Raw genomic sequence first — 19,569 nt, 5'->3', positions numbered from 1 at the left:
TACCAATATATTGAACAGAGAGATTTGTTCAATACTGAACAACGGAATGAAGAAAAAAATTGTATACATTCGCATAGAGGAAAGACCATTATTTTGAGATACTAGATATCTCATATTACAATTTCCACGTCTTATGGTTTTACGATCATCGAATCTTCTATAATTAAATAAATCAACACATAGTCCGTATTTTTCTATTAGTACGATCTTACTCTATCATTACATGAAGAATTTATTGCCAAAATAGTTATTTATTAAATAATAAACAAGGTTTAAAGACTCATCTCATGAAACTTGAAGACATTCAAATTCTAAAATCTTGTTTTACAATGACTACAGACATGATCTAATAACAAATTTTCTACACTAAATATTTTTCAATCCAAGAGCAATAAATTCATAGTGGAACCAATAGATAGCGTTTATTAGTTTAGTAGAAACGCCGCTACCTCATATTAGGCGCTTATCTCATAATAGCGGGCTTTCCTCTATGAATAAGACAGCGTAGTTATTATTTATCGATCATCGATCCGTCGGCGTCGCATGTGCCGCGCTGCATGCACGTGCAGTGAGCACGCGTGGTGGGCGCGCACGTGTAAATATTTACCGGCGCATGCGCGGCTGGCGCGTCCACGCGTCACGTGACCGCGCGCGATATAAAGCGATGCCGACGCGCCGGCCGGTATTGCTGCTGTCGGAGTAGGACGCGTAGCTTGCCGGTCGCTTTCCCGATCGCGGAGGAAAAAAGCGAAGACGAGAGAGAACCTCGACGACCGCGCGAAAAATATACAGAAGAGACGCGCGACGGTGACACGTTCGTGTGACTTTAACAGTTTTTCTCTCGCGTTTCTGAGCTTAGCGAAACCCCGCGGGTTTCGCAAAGCTAAAAAATCGCGGAGGCCGCGAATCGCGTCGGCCTCTCGTCATTCTGGAAAACGTTACGGGATTCTAACGTGATCGTCCAGGCGATCCCGACGTTTCCCCGACGTATCGGCGACCACGGAACGCGAGTGCTTGTGCGGCCGATCGACGCGAATCGACGCGCAAGCAGTCAAGACGAGCGAGTGCAGATTTTACTTGGACCTCGATTTCGTGGACTTCGATTTCCCGTAGACTCTCAAGAAAAATCGGACACAAATATGGGCTCGAAGGACGAGTGGGACTACTTTCGGAATGGTAAAAAAACAAATTAGAAATATTTTAATGTTTTGTTTCTCAAAGTTGTGTGTTCCGCTTAGAGATTTTTACTACACATAAACATAAACTTGAATTTGCGTCGCAATCCCGCGAGTCTGGAATGACTGGCAAATTTCATGCGAATTTGGATCGCAAATGAATACAACGCGCGAATGTATTTGTGCAGAATAGAAATTATGAGGAAAATGGATAAGATCTTAGAGGAAATGGTAACTTAGATAATTAATTCCCACGGCTATTGTATTTAATTATACGTATAAAATAGACAATTTTCCTGCAAATCACACGGGCACTCGGCCGTTACCGTTTTCCTCGTACATCTGATAAGCACGCATGGAAATTATTGATTAGCCACTTTGTCAATCGTCGTGCATTCAATATGCATATAACCGGGATATTTCTGTGCTTAACATTACGATCAGTGCTGGGACTGGCAGCCGCTGGTATCTCGTTTCCAGATTAACCACGGCGGACGAATGCATTTGCGATAATTCCTATCGCGGCCAGTTAATTGAATCCTATTGCGAAAGCGGCACGAGCCAATTTCATTGTAAAACAGAATTGTTTTTTCTTAGGAAACCATACAAGTCTCTACGTGAAAAAATGTGATGATCAAGAATGCGTTTCGAACAAAGCAACGAGCGTAACTGATTCTTGGCCTTTTAAACATCAGTTAAATTCCACAGAGATTTTCTCTTTTACCTTTGTGCTGGCGATTACTTTCTTTATTTCTCTTCTCTCTCTTTTTCTCTTGATATATCTAACACTTACTAAGTAAGAAGTTGGACAATGGGCCAGTCAACTTTTTCATTTCGTTGTTAAAGCCATATATTTCTTCAAGCTTTATGAAATTGGGAAAGATGAGCAGCACGTGTAAATCTCTTTCTTCTGTTCACAAAGTTTTTTTCCTCTGGAATTGAGATCCTGTGAAAACTTCGCTCTCTGAAATAACCGCGTGGCGTCTCGCTTGTTTTTCTCTCGTGAAATTATCGATCCTTCGCCAACCTTAATTTTTCAAATAATAATATCTTACTAGAAATCTTTCGCTGCGAGACATTTGCACGCGATTACTCTCGATTGGTTTTTTACAACTGCCGCTGTTAGATTTAATGATCACAAATATTGATTTAATCGAACGATATACAGATTACATTTTAGAGATCCTTTAAATCGTTCATCAATTTTAATTGCTGTATCTCTGCAGCTTTAGACACATTGTGCTCACATGTTAAACATTAATCGCCTGCGTACGAGTCTCGGAACACATGTCGAGGTTCATGGAAGGGAAAGCCCTGTTAGAAAGCTTATTTCGTTTCTCTTTCCCCTTTCTCATTCGTTCGATTTTCGTCTCGGTTTCCGGATGGCACCGCAGGCTCACTGACCCGGGGCCATTGTCTTCCCGTCCGAATGCAGGGCGAACGGGCCGTGCCAAGCGACCGAAGGGGGGTGCTTCTTTCCTCGCAGCCTTCGTGAAACGCGACTCCGCGGGGTAAATGAAAATCAATAGTTTTCTTCCGTAGTGCCGTAGGCCGATGCACCCGGTGTTTCCGCGCGGGGAAGGGTACAGGTGCGCATACAAGCGCGCGGGCTACACGGACGGGCACGCACACCGAAAGTCGGAGGGGGTCGCAGACCCAGTTTCACTTTGTTCCACCGACCGGGGTTGCCGTGCATGCCCCCGAAACGCCCTTAATCTCGAGTCAATTTGTCAGCGCTATCTCTCAGCCGATTGTACGCGCCGCGCCGTACGAACGTGCGGCAGCTGGGGAGCGAAGCGTGCCGAGAAAATTCGTGATTCCACGTAGGTATATATGAGTTCTCGGGGATCGGCCCGCTGCCAAAACGAGAGGGTGAAACGTCGTTGAGAGGGATGATTGAGTCGTTTGGCTCTTTAAACGAGTGTTGCGCGCGGTGCGGCAATACTCGTTTGCTTGAAATTGATCGATGCTTTCGACCGTCATGTTAATTATTTCCGAAGGATCCGCCGTTCCCATGACGCCGTTCGCGTAATTGCGTGCCGCAACTGCGGATCCCGCTGTTGCGTGGGATTGTTTTCCTAGCGGATTTATCTTGGCTCGCGATTCGTAGATCGAAGAATTCCGAACGGCCCGGCCGATTGCCAATGATCCATGCGTAGAATACGCACCCTTGATTCTAATTCTGTTCTGGATATCTTCAGAACACTATACGATGTTGAAAATGAAATTATGCTCAATGCAGATTAATTCGGATTTTGAGTAATTGAGGTCGACGTTTCGATGCACGAAATCGCATAACGGAGCTCTCCTTATTTACGTATTCCACCCGTTTACTTAACGAATACCGGAACGTCGGTTCCGACCATGCTTGTAAGTGAATGAAGAAGACAGATATTCTATCTTAGTTACTTAGCATACATATGAGATAATTGTAAACAATATGCGAACGTACGAGCTGACAGGTACGACCCAGAAAGATTGTGCAAGTAATAATTAATTAACGGATTGACGCGCTCGTCGTAATCGAGTCGAAATCGAGATAATTTTTTTAGAAAAATAAATAGAGGGAGTAGATTGAAAAATTAATAAAAATTAATAAAAATTGATGGCTTTTAGAGAATCTGATGAGAGATCTTTCATGTGTTATACAATGCCACGTGCTATCATGATACTTCCTATCGATTTAGGTTGTCGCCTAAGGCGATTGTGATTTTAATCGAGAATTTCATCCTGGATACAAATAGAAAGTACTATCATTGTTACGTCAAGAATAAAAAAAAGAAAGTTCTAGTTTCTCTCGAACAACACCTACAGATGCGATCTAAGAATTTTATAAACTCGAATGATCGGTTCGATTGTACATCACGCAGCTCGATAATTTTTAAAGTGAGCAAATCACTACTCTTTAATTTAACGCTTTTAGAATAAATTGTCACTCTGAAAAATGAATTCTTACTTTTAAAGATTGAAAATTGAAAAGTCACTCTTTCTTTGACTCAATTTTCATTTTTTAAAGTAAGATTCCACTTCAAAGAATTTAGAGAGTAGATGTTGATCAATAAAATTATAAATATTCTGATAAATTCGTTCAGTTTTGTAATTTTTACCAAGTTGTATGATAAATCTCAAACCTCTGAAGATTTTGCGAGGATTTATTTAAGGTACTCTAACATAATTTGCAAATCGCAAAACGTAGTTCGCAGACACAGAATGAAGATTTACGTTTGTTTTTTCATGGCATACGATTGGTTTTTATCTTACGTGCGATGATCGTCATTCTACGTCAGCATTTGCGAACTATGTTTTGCGATTTGTGAATTATGTATAAGAAGTATTTTTACCTAGTCAGGGGACCATCTTTCGTGCATTATTTGTTCCACGATTTACGGATTACGTGCGTGAAGATGATGATATTTCACGATTGTGTATCGTAAATCATATGTTACAACGTAAATCACGAAAATCGACGTGTTTTCTACTCGAATCATCAACGTGCCATAAATATCGTGTCGGATGCGTGGGAATATCGATGAGTCTGAGTGCTAAAAAGAAAGTTTACAATCGGAGAATTGCAGGAGAAATTCTTTCGAAATAATCGCGCGGTCGCGTCTTCATTCGCGACGATTTACTTGCAAATTGCTCACCGACCGATGACCGCCATGCTAGGTATGTGCTTATTATGCACGCACAGATGAAACTCACAATGATTTATTTGCATTCGTTAATATCAACGACGAGTTATCCCTTCTCTTTCTCTAACGGTTAAATATGTCGTATATTTTAAAGCAGCATTAATATTCGCTTACTACTAACGGCTAAGAGTCGCCGTTCAAAAGGAAGATCGACCTGCGCCGCAGCCTTTTGATCCGCGACTCGTGAATATTGAATAGAATTTTTTTACTATCTAATAATAATGCGCAGCGCGCATTAAGGATATAAATAAAATGTAATAAGAAAAGAGATCTCATGACGGAGATATCTAAATATCGCGTGACGGAATGATGTGTGACGGAATGCGAGGCTCTGTCATTAAATGACCATCTTTGTATGTAATATCGAGTCCTCGATAATGAGGGCTGACAGCCCCAGGATTACAACATTAATAAATACGTGAAAAATGTACACGTGTTTATGCGAGAGATGTACTAAGCTTCTTGATTGGCACAAAACAATTGCGATATCGAGAGAAAGGGAAATATTTACCAAATGCATTCACGGTTTTCCGCATTCAACTTTACAGTATTTCCTGTGATTCGTTGAATCATCACATCACAAGGTTGAGTGAACCTTCAAACGAGCGTCATTCTTACTATCTTCAACAAAGATTCGAGCCGACTCGTCGACTAGCATTAATAGATCGTTGTGATCTCTCAATGGCAATAACATTTGATGATGTTGTCATTTTTTTTAGAATAATAATTTATTATTGTGATTAAACTTGAGATTAAACTAAATTTTTAATGAATGAAGAATCTTCTGTATTCTCAATTCTAATAAACGGATAAATCCTTTGTGTTGCACAATACGAAATGATTGATATTTGATTAATCTTATAAGAATACTTGCATTGTTCAATTATGATATTTTCGAGAATAATAAATTAAATAGAAAGAAAAATCTTTGAGTGATTTAGATGTATATTTAAGTATTAAAATTATCTAGGATGTACATATATATATATAATTGCTAGAGAATTACTGTTAGCAAAATATAGATTATCTAATTATACTTATCTTCATTCAGTGTTTTCACGATGTTTGCAACCCGCTGATAATTTACATTTTGATCAGTTATCTAGCAAACAATACGAATCCGCATAACAATGTGGGCTCGTATCATTGCTTGCTAGATAACTGATCAACGTGCGTATCGTTATTGCGGTATTTTTCGGATCGAACCGGATAAACAGCTGCTTTATTACTATCACGGAGCTATCCTTCAATGAGAATTCACGTGACGCCAATTTCAATGCTGCGGACGGTTTCTTACACGAATGACTAATTTGTCTCATTCTGTGGAGTTCCAAGTTTTCATTTTACAGACGGAGCAAAATATCGTATAAATACGCTAAAATATTGTCACGAGGACTAAATTTAAGAACACATTGATATTTCTACATAATGGCTTTATTATATTATTATGGTAATTATTTACCATAATTAACCGTTTAAACAAGTTTTCTTTTTCTATATCTTCCTGATGGTATATTTTTTAATGTATTTGGATAATTTACATTGTATGAGTTATATACACACACATATATATATATATATATATATATATAAAATTTCTTTCATTTTTTTCTTATATACAACTCCATAATTTGCATGTAGTACGAAATGAATCAAAATTAATTTAATTCCACGAATTTAATTGAGTTCTGATGACGATTAATTGACCGCAACTTCGAGTCGGGTAATTACGAAGTCATCACGTGATATAATGCTTGTTTATGTGATTCGCACAAATATACTATATTACATGATGACCTCATAATTAAATGTGATTTCGCGGAAATCAGTGATAGTTCGGACAGTTACAAATATCATTCTAGCATTAATTAATCGATCAATTTATTTAATTCGTGTGTTAATTCTTTTTAGCTCTCTCGATCTTTCGAATGTTAAAACGTTCAACATCTATAAATTACAAAGCAAACAGCGTTGGAATCACGTGCCCTAATAAAGAAAGATTAATGTCGACACGTGACGCACGTCACCAGATATACACGAGATTATTATAATATGCTTGATCAACTCTTTTTTGTTGTCGAAATTGACATTCAGTCTAATATCCACAGATACTAATTTTTATAATAACATTTTTAATTTATTGAATATACAATAAATTATATATAATTTCGACGCAGCCTTCGTGACATGAATTATTTTCAAGTCGCTTATTGCCTCGTTAAATCGTAATATAATAAATGTTATTGCTCTTGCAAATGTTATTCTCATTGTGCATATGTGCATTAAATAGAAAGAATAGACTTTATATAGTAATGAAGGTAGTCCATGTAGACCGGAATTTCGATAAGTGTAAACTTGAATCTATTATCAGCACGTGACGTGCACCGTGATAAAGAGTTTGTTTCTTGTTCAAGAGCTTGGCGTGCGAACTTTCTTCATTTGCTCTCTTGAGCTTGAGCTCATATCATCGAATAGTACTATCTTGTTATCACGATATACACATTCTTATCGCAACATATTCATTATAAGGATTGATTATAAGCGATTATAAGAGGAATACACAGATTGTCTATCTTATGTCTGCTATTCTTATCACCGAAATAGATTCGTTGAAATTCATTGTTTGCGGCATTGATACTCATTATCCGGTTAATATTAATGTAATCTAATTTTTTTGCAAACGAGCAACAATCAGTATCTTTAATGTACTTAACTAAATCTTTGATTGAAAGTTTAGATTGCAGTATTTTATATATATAAATTATCAATATCATAAAATACTCATAACTAAAGAATTCTCAAATCGTATGATACAAGTGATTAGATTCTCGATCTCAACCGAGGAATTTGACAAATCTATCTTTATCGATAAACATAATTAATCTACTGTTGACTGAAGTATCCAAATGTTCCTACTTTATTGTCATCTGGCGGGATATTTATTGACGTTCGAAATTTTTTTATATTTTTTTATATTTTCACTTCATCATTGGTTTTTAAATTTTCATTGTATCCGTTATTCTTTGTGCATTAATTTAAGATTATATTTCTGCGTTGTAACACTGAGGAAGGCTTTGTAAGCCGAAACGTTTGTTAATTATATTAATTCAAAATTAATTTAATTAAAGCTCGAAGTAAGCCATGACATTGTGCTAATTTTTTTATTTTTTAAATTTTGGCGTATGTACGTTGCAGGACCCAGCACGTGGGTAACGAAATTCCCCATGGCAGCCGGATCCAGGCAAAGCCCGGTAAACATCGAGACCAAGAAAGTGGAATCCGATCACGAGGCTTTAAGTAGCAAGCCCCTGCGTTGGAAATATCCCGCCACAGCATCCAGGAAGTTGGTCAATCCCGGTTACTGCTGGCGAGTGGACACCGATGGCGAGGGCACATGTGAGTATAGCAATTTAGAATCGCGAAATCTTCTATCTTTTTTTTTTTCACATAGACCTCTTCTCTCTTTTGCCTTCTGCGCGACTAATATTTATACGATTTATCGTGGCACGAACAACATCCAAAAAACATCGCTATTACGGATACATAATTTTGTAATTTAAGAATGTATTAAATGTATTTTTTAACAAAATAAAAGAATTATTAAAAAATTACTTTTTTCTGTATATTGTGTTTGAAAGTATAATATTATATAATATAAAAAGTTTTTGGCAATTTAGAAGCCGTTTTTAAAAAATAATTAAGATGAAATGATAAAAATTTCATTTAAATCAAAATTGTATTGTTAAATGTAAATATTAATCTTTGTTAACTGTTTCATCTATATATACATTTATTTTTTGTACGGGAGGTATACATTTCCAATTCCACTTTTTGCAGATATATTTATGATATATTTATGATTATACACTTAATACATTCTTAATGATCCATGATCATGAGGTGATCAACACTTCGTATAAATACGTGAGCGAACAAATTTTTTCGCAAGGGGAAATCTGGAGTTGCGTTTGCGGTCTAAACTTTGAATTGCAGATCATCGCGGCTGCAAAGTGCGACGCGTTGCGAAACCGTCGCGTAGCGACGTTTGTAATCCAGTGATGGAGTGATTCAATATAATTTTAGATGATTGTGTTCGTGATACTCGGCCTCGCATCCCATCTTAAGTGTATTTATATAAACATTAATGTTGGCAGCGGTAGTGAATACGCCGTGCGATTAAAGCCGCGTTAAATTCGCAGCTTTTGTAGCGAGCCATATAAAGGAATTCTCTTTCCACATGAATACGTTACATAATGCTTTTTATTAATTTCGTGCATCATGCACGTTACATAAGGAACGAACGCGATGCGATTTGTTTTGTCACGGTGTTATGTATTCCGAAATTACATGCGGCTACAGGAGAATTCTCGCGCGACTATACCCCGATCTTCGTATATCGTTACGAAGGTTTCACTGTCGACTTCGTGCCACTTAGGGAGGGCTTTTACCTTCGCCGACTACTCGGGGCATATTCGAAATGAGGACGACCGTGCCGTGGTGCATTATGTGTATTCATATGTGGTGTGCACGAAGCGGAGCAGAACGCTCTATACAACAATATGTGACACAAAACAATAGATAGAATGTTGCGATAATAAAGTCACGATGTAACTTCGCAGACAGTCGCTACAAGCAGAGACCTTTCGAGGAATTCAACATAGGAAAATTTTATTTCAATATTATTCCAAATTGCAAAAAATAAGAAGGAGAATATATAATGTATATATATACTAATATATAATTTTTAAAATAATATATAATTTTGCTGAAGCGACATGTTTAAAAATTTCTTTTTTTTAGATCTGAAATAACTTTCAGAGTTCACATAATACATGTCGTGAAAGTTTTTATTACACACCTACCGTACACAATAATTTTAGTCTTATTTACACTCGGAAAATTCCGCGAGAGAGAACGTAGACTTGGCGCTCCGAATTTTCTCTAACAATTTATTATCGCAGTCTAAACAGAGGCGAGACACAAAATAATAAAATACGCCGTGACGCAAATAAGTCACGCGGTACAAATGCAATGATCTTCTCTCGTTATAGCTCCCATCCGCGTGGTTTGGCTAATCAAGCGTATCCTGTAATAAAGCGGTCTGTGCCACTAGCCCGACGTTACGTCCGTTCGTGACTCGAGGAATCGTGCTCCGAAAATTTCCACGTTTACGTGGATCCAATTTAGACGTTTATCCATTCATTTGCATCTTATCTCGCAGTATTACCGTATGTCATCTAATATTATATCTCGATTTTTTTTTTGTTATCGACAGTTTTGAGCGGCGGACCGCTGATGGACGACGTCTACAAGTTGGAGCAATATCACTGTCACTGGGGATGCAGCGATTCCAGGGGATCCGAACATACGGTCGACGGACAAGCCTTCGCCGGAGAGGTATAAAACATAATTAGAGGTATAAAAGAAATGAAATATAATTATCTCTTCCCAAAGCGTCTTTATTTCGCTTATTTCTTTGGAACCATTGGAACCTCGGCTAACTGGATTTTAACGACTCAAAAATGACGAATGCAATCGTCCCACTTGATAGCCAAAGCAGTTTATTAGCAATTCAGTCACATCGAGTATGATTCATTCTGTTTGAGATCATCCACGGAGCTTATGGTATCGACCTTGTCCGAGAACCGCCGTGTGCGATTTATTAGCATGATCATTTTACCGAGGATAAACCGAGGCTCTAGTCTTAGTTATTAGTCGTCCACAACACTGTTATGAGCGATGCGAGAGAGATGGCTCTTTTTTTGCGGATATAAATAAAACTTGATGAAGTGTGCAAGCGCGGTACAGAGACTCTAATTACTAACAGACATACATTAATAATATAATTACGCGGGCGTCTCATTTATCTCATAAATAATACGCTATTACCGTCATACACGTCGCATTGATAGAATGCCAACGACGTGTCAAAGGTTTTTTTTTATGTTCTGGCAGCTGTACGTGCAGTTCACCACAAAGCCACGCTTTTATCGGTTTGCGACTAAGGAAAAAAATAACGAACGCTCACGGAGGTGAAACGATAATGAACATTATCATCGAAATTGCCACTCGTGTGCGCGAATAATAGCTGACTCGCGTAACGACGTGTACGCATTAGACATTCGAAGGAATTCTTGAACAAACGCCCACTCGTGAATAGTAAAAAGGATACTAATAATTAGCCGACAGAAAATTGCGTGTTTCCTGAACACTCTTTCCGACATGATTCCGAGATGGACGAGCTTACCTATTGTCTCGGAAGCTCGCCCGATCTTGTTCACTTATCTCACAAGCGTAAAATACATTCGGTTTCGCTCAACTCGCGATTAAGTCGCTATTGATTATGTAATCGGATACGTGGCAATCAGGTCTTTAATCTATTATAAATAGTTGACTTCAACCTGACCTGCCATCAGAAAAGATCAAGAAAATATTGATAACTGTCTGACGCATGGAAAATTTCTTTGATATACAATATACGTAATAGATATAATCGTCAATCAACAAAGTTTAAGATTATGCATCTCGAATATGAATTCAGACAGGAAACTCCTTTTCTGAACGATTACGACTTCTTTTGGAATTCAATGCACTGTTTGCAACAGGCGACTTTCCGGCCCGAACTCAATGTTAATTTAAACGATCCAGTCTTAAACGCATTAGCGAATCATTTGATTATCGTAATGACTTCGCATTCAAATACTACGCACAAATCCTCCCTTCCTTCGGATGCGCTCCTTCCTAGTCAGGAAATCTTGCGACGCAACGTTCCTTCCATCGCGAGACTCTACACGGCGATATAAACTATCTTATAACGATTCCGCATCTGGGAAACCGGGTCGATCGGATGCACGGATATCCGTGGGATTTCAGAAAGAGTTTCTAGTTACCGCACTGATTACATAATTTCTCTAACGACTACCCGTCAAATGCAATTATCATTTATTGATGCTGATAGAGTTTCTTTGCGATCGAGTAATGTAAATCGCGGTCAAGAAGAATATTTTAAATGTTAAAGCTAATCGAGACAAGACAAGATTTAATTAATAGAATAGAATATCAAAAATAAATCATTCTTTGACGATACAAATACAGAAATTGACATTTCTTAATTGGCTATTTGGAGGGATTAAGTACTCGTTAGCTCCAGTCAACCTGCCATTCCGCTCCTCTCTGATTGTCTGCTATTAGACTTAATAGGCAACGATTTAGATTCATTGGAGTGTAAAAACATTGCTTTCAGTTACATCTTGTGCACTGGAATACCAGCAAATACAAGACCTTCACCGAAGCTGCGAAAGCTTCTGACGGTCTGGCCGTTCTGGGAGTCTTTCTTAAGGTTCGTAGCGTCTTAATGTTTTATTAAATGAAATTATAATTATTAAAAATAATTTATATAATTAAAATAAAATATAATATAATATAATATAATATAATATAATAATTAAAATTTCCTTATATACAATCAGAATAAATCTAATTACAACTCTATTCTAATTTATTTACACTAATATAGATATTTAAAAAAATTATGTTTTTTATCTTAGTTTTTATGGAAAGTGATAGCATCTGAAATATTTAATACCTTAATTCGTCAAATATCATACAAGTATACATGTCTGCAGAAGCCACACCTCTTCCACTTGGAATTCTAATTCGTTTATATTCGTCGTATATGAATCTATCTATAGTCATTTAAGCTTTTTTACATAAGACATAAGCTGCACAAGCAGAATCCCTGTGGAGATTACAGAAGTGTCACCGTCGATCATCGATTATATAAACAAGAGACGCAAACATAATTACGCCGTCGTTGTATCAGACTCGAAACGAGACACGCAAAATGCACGTTTTCGTTAGACGCGTATGCGACGCTATCGTTTGCATTTCGTTTTGTAGCGAAAGAATACCTCGATCGCGTGCAACAGCAATTACCTTCTTCCGCTTTGCACAGCGCTTTGTGTGTCTAATATTTAGGTTGCAGCTGCGCGGCTCGCGATATCTCATGAAGAACGCGAGGGTCGCAATTGCAAAATTCTATTCGTGCAAATGATACACTTCTCGCCGGCGAAGATGCGACATTGCGTTACAAAAACACGAACGCGATAATAATCCTCGGAGAGCAAAAAGACTTCGTGACACGAGCTTTCCTCGCGGCGTGCATCGCGATTATGTAATGTCGCACTACTTCGAGATATGTCGCATAAGAACGCAAGGGACACATGTATCGAAGAAAATTTATGTGCCACGTGTAACGGTGACAATGCACCAGACACAATTCTAAAAATGACATTACGTAATCAATGGCTCAATGTCGAACGTTTTTATCGCGCCTATTTGTTCCTCGTGCATGCAGCTTTGCGGTCATTACAATCGCTATACTTAAAAATATTCGATAAGGGGATCTTTTAACTTCGCAATGAATTCTTGAGCCTGTTAACGATTGGCTAAATTTTTTTTTTTTTTTTTTTAGAAAATTGAAGGAACTTAGTTTTAGAAACTTAGATTTGGGATATGCGATATCCTTTTTATCGATCGGAAGATTTAATTGAGAATAGTTAGGGTTTCAGAGAGAACGGCTTGATTATGTCTCAACCACGTGAAAAAGCGTATCATTGTAATCGAAAAGAAAGAAAAGTGAAAGAGATTTGCTTCTAGGTCGGCAAGACTCATGAAGAAATGGACAAGATTGCGCGATTGTTGCCATACGTCTCGCACAAGGACGAGGTTGTAGGAATTACGGAACCTATCGATCCTGGTAAACTTCTTCCTGGTAAGTTACGACCGAATGATCGTCCGGTAATTTGGTGATCGTCTCTTTGATCAAATATTCCGTCTACTCGTCGATGCATAGTGTTCGTGATATATGTTCTTGTTGTTACTCCCGTAATATTCAATTGTAGCTTAAATCTATTTGCGCAAGTTAATCGAATCGAATCAATCTTAACGTAGTCTATAGGTATCTTAACTTATTAATTAATTTGAACAAAAAACATCTCTGATGGACTGCGAAATCAGAAATTAGTCAAGTGAAATTCTTTTCATCTCATCTATCCAATTTATTTATATATATAAACATTTATATATATATATATATATATATTATTTCTAAATATATAAAATATAAAATACTTACAATAATGTATAATATTTTTGTATTATATATTATACATATATACGCAATATTTACAATGTCTCCTGACTCATCGCAACCAAGTTAGAGCAAAACAATGTACGGTGCCAAAGTAGAACCGTCCCTGAGATGATAGAAACCGTCGTTAACAATTACTTGGCACGTGCCTCTGCATTAACTCATCGACTAACGAAATATCTCTCGCATATGCTCTATGCTCTCGCTACGCGACGCGGCACGGCACGCACAGTGCGTGGTGGACGGGCCGGCACGCAGAGATGCGTGAATCCGTGTATGCGCTGGGCCGACCGAATCATACCACGTCACGAGAACAAATGGGACTTCCAAGGTTCGTATCGCCTTGGACTAATTCATGCGAGAAAATGAGAGAGAAACTTGAGATGCTGCGCGCTCGAGCGTGGGGCTCCCGATTTTCATCAACGCCTGAGAAAAAAAATAATAATAATAAGAAAATCCTCGAGCGCGATTATCCTATGTCTTCTCAAGGCAATTCTCAAGGAGCTTCCAATTTTCCGAAAGCCTTGCATGCCGAACGCGCACGATCGGGATAAATAAACGCATGTCACAGGATGATTGGCATGATGCGACGATGCACGTCGTAGCAGTAATTGGTTTTTTTCATATCCCGACATAAAAGAAATTTATTTCCGTGAGTATAGTTTCGCGATGTAATCTATAACTATTGTTTTCAATTTATTGAGGTTTCCCATTTTATTGCACACGTATTTATCTGTGTATGAATATCAAGCACGTCAATATAATATCCTCACAATTTCTGTTTATTGTTAGTGTCAACTAGATTTTATTGTATATTTCCTAAGCGATGTTGTGTATACGTGGCTATATTTCAACTATTGTACATATGTAGATCTCATCCAGATATTCACCTAGTAGTGTCGTCATTAGAATTATTTATTAATATATTATTTCGGAACAATGTCGCTCGTATTATTGATAACACCGAAAGATAAAACGAATAGAAGGTTCGCACTACACGAAATATGCTTCTTCAAAAGACAGTACATTAATCAAACCGTATAATTCCATTCTCTGAGCAATTTCCTCCATTATTGCGATTTGTACGACTCACACAAGATATAAATAGAGGAAAGGAAATATTTCAAGTTAAAAGACGTCACAAAAATATCGCTTTCGAGATACAATTGAATTTTTAAGTGAAATTCGATACGTATTTTTTGATAATAATCTTATCACGTTGGAAGATAAAATCACAATACAAACGCGATTGTTTTAAAATACGCGCGATCAAAATAATATAATCTACGTCACGCTAGCTTTAACGGCATGCTACTGTTGATTTAAGGTGCAATCGCACCTCTGTATGTCTCTTTGTCACTTAAAATTTCTTTTCGTTTCATCTTCGCGCACACGAATGCAAAAAACTATTTCAATTCTTCTCTGACTTAGACGACAATGGATATTGGACGTACTTGGGCTCGCTGACGACGCCGCCGTGCAACGAGAGCGTCACTTGGATCCTCTTTAAAAAATACATCGAGGTGTCCCATCATCAGCTCAACATCTTCCGCAATCTGCGAAAGTTCCCACGTGGCGAGGAGTGCCCTTGCCACGAGAATCACGGGGTGGTAAGTGAGAAAAATGTCACGGAGAAATTATCGTACCTCCGTTTCCGCGACGCTATTCCTTTTTATTTCCGGTCAATCCCCTGGATATCGCGAAGTGCGACAGCTTGTCGTCTGTCTCTTATCTAAAACGGTTACGAGAATTCCCTGTATCGTTTCCCCTCAATATATCCTTCACTCGGTTTGATAAATGAATCCCGATTGGCGATGAACATGACACGGCGAACGCCTCTGCGGCGACGCGATTACCATTTTCCTGCCGCGAGAGATGCATATCGTCGCAGCGAATCGGCGTTTTCTCTTTTTTTTTTTCTTTCTCTTTCGCTCGATATACGCGAGTACTGCCGTTGACGGCTATTTTTAGGCGTTCAGAACGCCTTAGACGTCGACGACCGCGACCACCGCGTCGTCGTCCCGGCGGCCAGCGGGAATGTGTAATATTTCGAATTGACGAAGCACCGCGACACGCCCTCGTTTTTTTATATAATCCCGATCTTTTTTTTTTCTCTGACACTCCGCAGGTGATCAACAACTTCCGTCCACCGTTGCCGCTAGGAAATCGCGTATTGCGAGAGTGTGGCAGTTTCTGAGGGTCGGCCCCCGCCCGGAAGATAAGAAGAGACGAGAGAGATAGAAAGAGACAGAAGACCGGATGATTTTTTTTAACTTTTCTGCGTTTCTTTGAGAAATCATCGATCGCGTAGCGACGACCGATGTAGTCGCTAACGAACCGCAGCGTTCAACGTGCCTTTCGATTAATCAACGAAGACTCGCCTCGCGAAACGCGAGGTACGGCTTTCTGCTCGCCTCGTTGCTTTCTCGTAATTGACTCCGTCGCTGACAGAGACTTCCGTTGCAAGCAGGAAATTCCTGTCGCGGAAACGTATTGAGAATATTTGATAGCTTTAGCTCCGCATATTCTCATGTTATTTAACGCAGTTTAACCTAACAATGAGTAGGCTTTAGAATCCAGCTGGCACCATTATTGCAGAATCATTCAAATTCAAATGAACGCAAAACCAAAATGTTTATAAAATTCATATTATTCTGTAAAAATGATAAATTTCACACAGATAATTCGTACCTTCGTTTTATACCCGCACAGCGCGTTTAATTTTTATCGACATGTTGCTTCTAAATAAACAAAATATTACCTACTGAAAAAAAAAATTACTAAATCTTAATACATATTTTTTTTAATAGCACTAAATAAACTATTTAGTTATATAAATAAATATTTATTTGAAAAAAATAATAAGAAATAATAATTAATAAAATTAACAGTTTTTGTATCAAATATAAATATATAAAAATATATAAATATATTATATTTATATTGGGTATATATTGGGTAAATATTTATTTACTTAGAGCCATTCAAACAAAAATACTTATTAAAATTTCATAATTTTTTCAATACTCCCCTGACTAGTCGAATGTTTCTCGACGATATGCTACGCGAATCATTAGAAGAACTTACGCTGAAAAGAAAAAAAACATTTTATTACTCTGTAGAAAGCAATGACAGATAATTATTGACTTTTAGCAACACAATCAATTTAGCAACATAATTTTCAGAAACATAATCGATGATGAACTCGCATTCATGTCATTTAGAATGTTTATCTGGATGTATTGTATCTCTGAGATAATAGGCTGTTAATTTTAATTGTCTTTTATCCGCTAGTTATCATCAACTTATCCTTTCTTCAAACGTGATTGTCTTGAATCATTAGTGCAGAGCGTCAGATGGATATTTAATCTTATCGAGTGTTTTCAACAGAAGAAGCTCGTTCATTAAAGGACACCGCAATAATGGTTAATATGTATAAGTATACATGCACAAAGCGTGTTTCATTTTAATCCAAGAGCAATTGCGAGTAAAAAGTAGACTAACAACGTTAGAACATCCGCTTTTACGTGCGTACGGCGAATATCGCTTTCTCGTTAATTAATTAGAAACCGCTACTAACACATACATGGAATTCCGAGAACATTCGTGCCTGTACCGTATAAACGCGTGAACGATAATAAAGTAAAATACAACGATAATTGCGATTATTTTCGCTGCGCGGTAAGTCTCATTATGTATCGCGTTATACATGTTAGATCGATAGATATTAATGACGAATCATGAATTTGTGTGTGTGTGTGTGTTTGTGTGTACTATGTGTATCGCGCGATGAGGATTCTGTTTCGGTCGATCCGAGGCACATCGTATCGCCTTTGAGTGGCTTTAGGTACAACTATCTTGGATGCAGTTACATACTGCGCGACGTAAAAGAGATAGCTGTTTATAGCATCGTATTTATAAATCGTGTACGTTACTGTTGACACGCGAGACAAGGGCAAGACCCCCGGGAAGCATCGTACGCCTTCATTCAAGCCTTATGTGCTTAATGTAGTTAGCTCTCTGTCAAAATATTTGCGCGATATAATCAAAGTTTATCGCACGTCGAGCAACAAGTGCGAGATATATCCGTTATATCGCGGATGAAACTTCGACGGTATGTATGTAGCGACAAATAACATTGACATTGTCCAAAGCTAAAAGATCCTCAAAAATCAAACCAATTAACTCTATGAGATAATTGAGATAAAGAAAACCCTTAAGATTGTAAAAAAAGAATTGTAGTAATTACGAAATTTATTTATTTCTTTGATCGAAAAAAATGACAAGATATGATTTTTAAAGATTTTTTTTTATAATCTAAGTTTTTTCTTGAAAATGCTTTCCGCTAATCCAACGTTTTTTTCTGGTAAATTTTTTTTTATAAAAAATATCTGATATATATATATATGAACGTAAGAGAGGAAAGTAATTTCTTATAGATTAAAATGAATTGATAAAATGAATTGTACGTTGCAAGTCTCGAGCGTCAACAGTCGCTTAAAATAGACAGTCGTAAATATTTAGTGTCATATTGGCGAATTTTACATATCGTACTACATTGCGATATATTGAATATCTAATTATCTTATTATACTGGTCACTTCGGATATTTTATCATGCATGCTCTCAGGAATTGCTCATTCGTTCTTTCTATAAACTGTAAGATAACGTCTTCTTTTATCGCGACGATATTTCGTCGATTGACTTTTATTTGTTGGCTATAAATATATTATAAATGTATGTATATGTATATTCTAACTATTGTTGGTGATGTGAGATATGATTGTGCTTGTATTTCGTAGTCTCAACTGTGATAGAAAGAAAGAAAGAAAGAGAGAGAGAGAGAGAGAGAGAGAGAGAAAAATAAAGTACCGTTTTATTTGCTTTCGTACGATAATATCCGACGTGCTTTCTGTCACTCTTTTTGCAAGTATTCCTTTCGGTCCCACTTGAAAATGAGTTCTCGCTCTGGAAATCGAGCGAGGCTCTATTCCGAGATACATCCGTACGAAAGGATACAAGGCCAGCGACCGCTCTGACTTTGGTGCTCACGGTCGGGACCAGTTTCAAGGAACGCCGGACGTGAGGAGGAAACTCGTATACAGACATGCGATGCGCGTGGAAACAACTGAGACATCACCGCGATTCCTTGAAACTCCATAACACCCCGGAGCTATATGGGATTACGTCTCGCACGCTGCATTGACAAAGCGATAAAGTGGTGCAATCATCATGTAACAAGTGATTGAAAAACAAGATTGCGGATTATTCCTTAATACAACTCGTTTGAGAGTTTAAGAACTCAAGATTCTCCAGTCAGATATTTTTTAGCCATTAATTTTTTTTGTTTTTTTTTTTTCTAAATAAACCGATTCCGGTTAAATATTTTAAATGTCGATCTCTCCGTACACGCTTTAGCGTCGAGATCTCGTCGCATAGTCGTGTTGCATAGTCTTGGCGCTTTTATGAAGCCCCCTCGGAACCGGTCAGTGCATCTGACGATGTACGTGTATTGTTGAACCTACCACACTTGTGCTGAACAAGCTTAGTT

At 37.7% G+C, this 19,569-nt stretch overlaps 1 protein-coding gene across 2 annotated transcripts; it reads left to right on the top strand.

Annotated features, from left to right (window-relative positions):
• Positions 1-662: 662 nt before the first annotated feature.
• Positions 663-18,915, top strand: CAH1 (carbonic anhydrase 1). 2 transcript variants are annotated; one of them, XM_011069240.2, is made up of 8 exons: positions 663-1,176; positions 8,063-8,263; positions 10,143-10,264; positions 12,111-12,206; positions 13,526-13,640; positions 14,251-14,349; positions 15,450-15,628; positions 16,147-18,915. In XM_011069240.2, the coding sequence occupies exons 1-8, from the start codon at positions 1,140-1,142 to the stop codon at positions 16,213-16,215; spliced, it is 918 nt and encodes a 305-aa protein (XP_011067542.1). In that variant the 5' UTR covers positions 663-1,139; the 3' UTR covers positions 16,216-18,915. The 2 variants fall into 2 exon arrangements, with proteins under 2 accessions (XP_011067542.1, XP_011067543.1); XM_011069241.2 differs by lacking the exon at positions 14,251-14,349 and having other exon boundaries at positions 664-1,176.
• The last annotated feature ends 654 nt before the right edge of the window (positions 18,916-19,569 follow it).

Source organism: Acromyrmex echinatior, chromosome 6, assembly GCF_024713525.1.
Source record: "Acromyrmex echinatior isolate Ae372 chromosome 6, ASM2471352v2, whole genome shotgun sequence".
In the NCBI taxonomy this organism is placed as follows: Eukaryota; Metazoa; Arthropoda; class Insecta; order Hymenoptera; family Formicidae; genus Acromyrmex; species Acromyrmex echinatior.
Note: the sequence above shows the minus strand (reverse complement) of the source record. Positions and strands in the feature narration are given on the sequence as shown.

Excerpts from the sequence above, each read along its gene's own strand:
- CAH1 (XM_011069240.2), top strand. The coding sequence starts at position 1,140 with ATGGGCTCGAAGGACGAGTGGGACTACTTTCGGAATG. Across the intron at positions 12,207-13,525 it reads TTCTGGGAGTCTTTCTTAAG|GTCGGCAAGACTCATGAAGA; the intron begins GTTCGTAGCGTC and ends ATTTGCTTCTAG. Across the intron at positions 13,641-14,250 it reads TCCTGGTAAACTTCTTCCTG|TGCGTGGTGGACGGGCCGGC; the intron begins GTAAGTTACGAC and ends CGGCACGCACAG.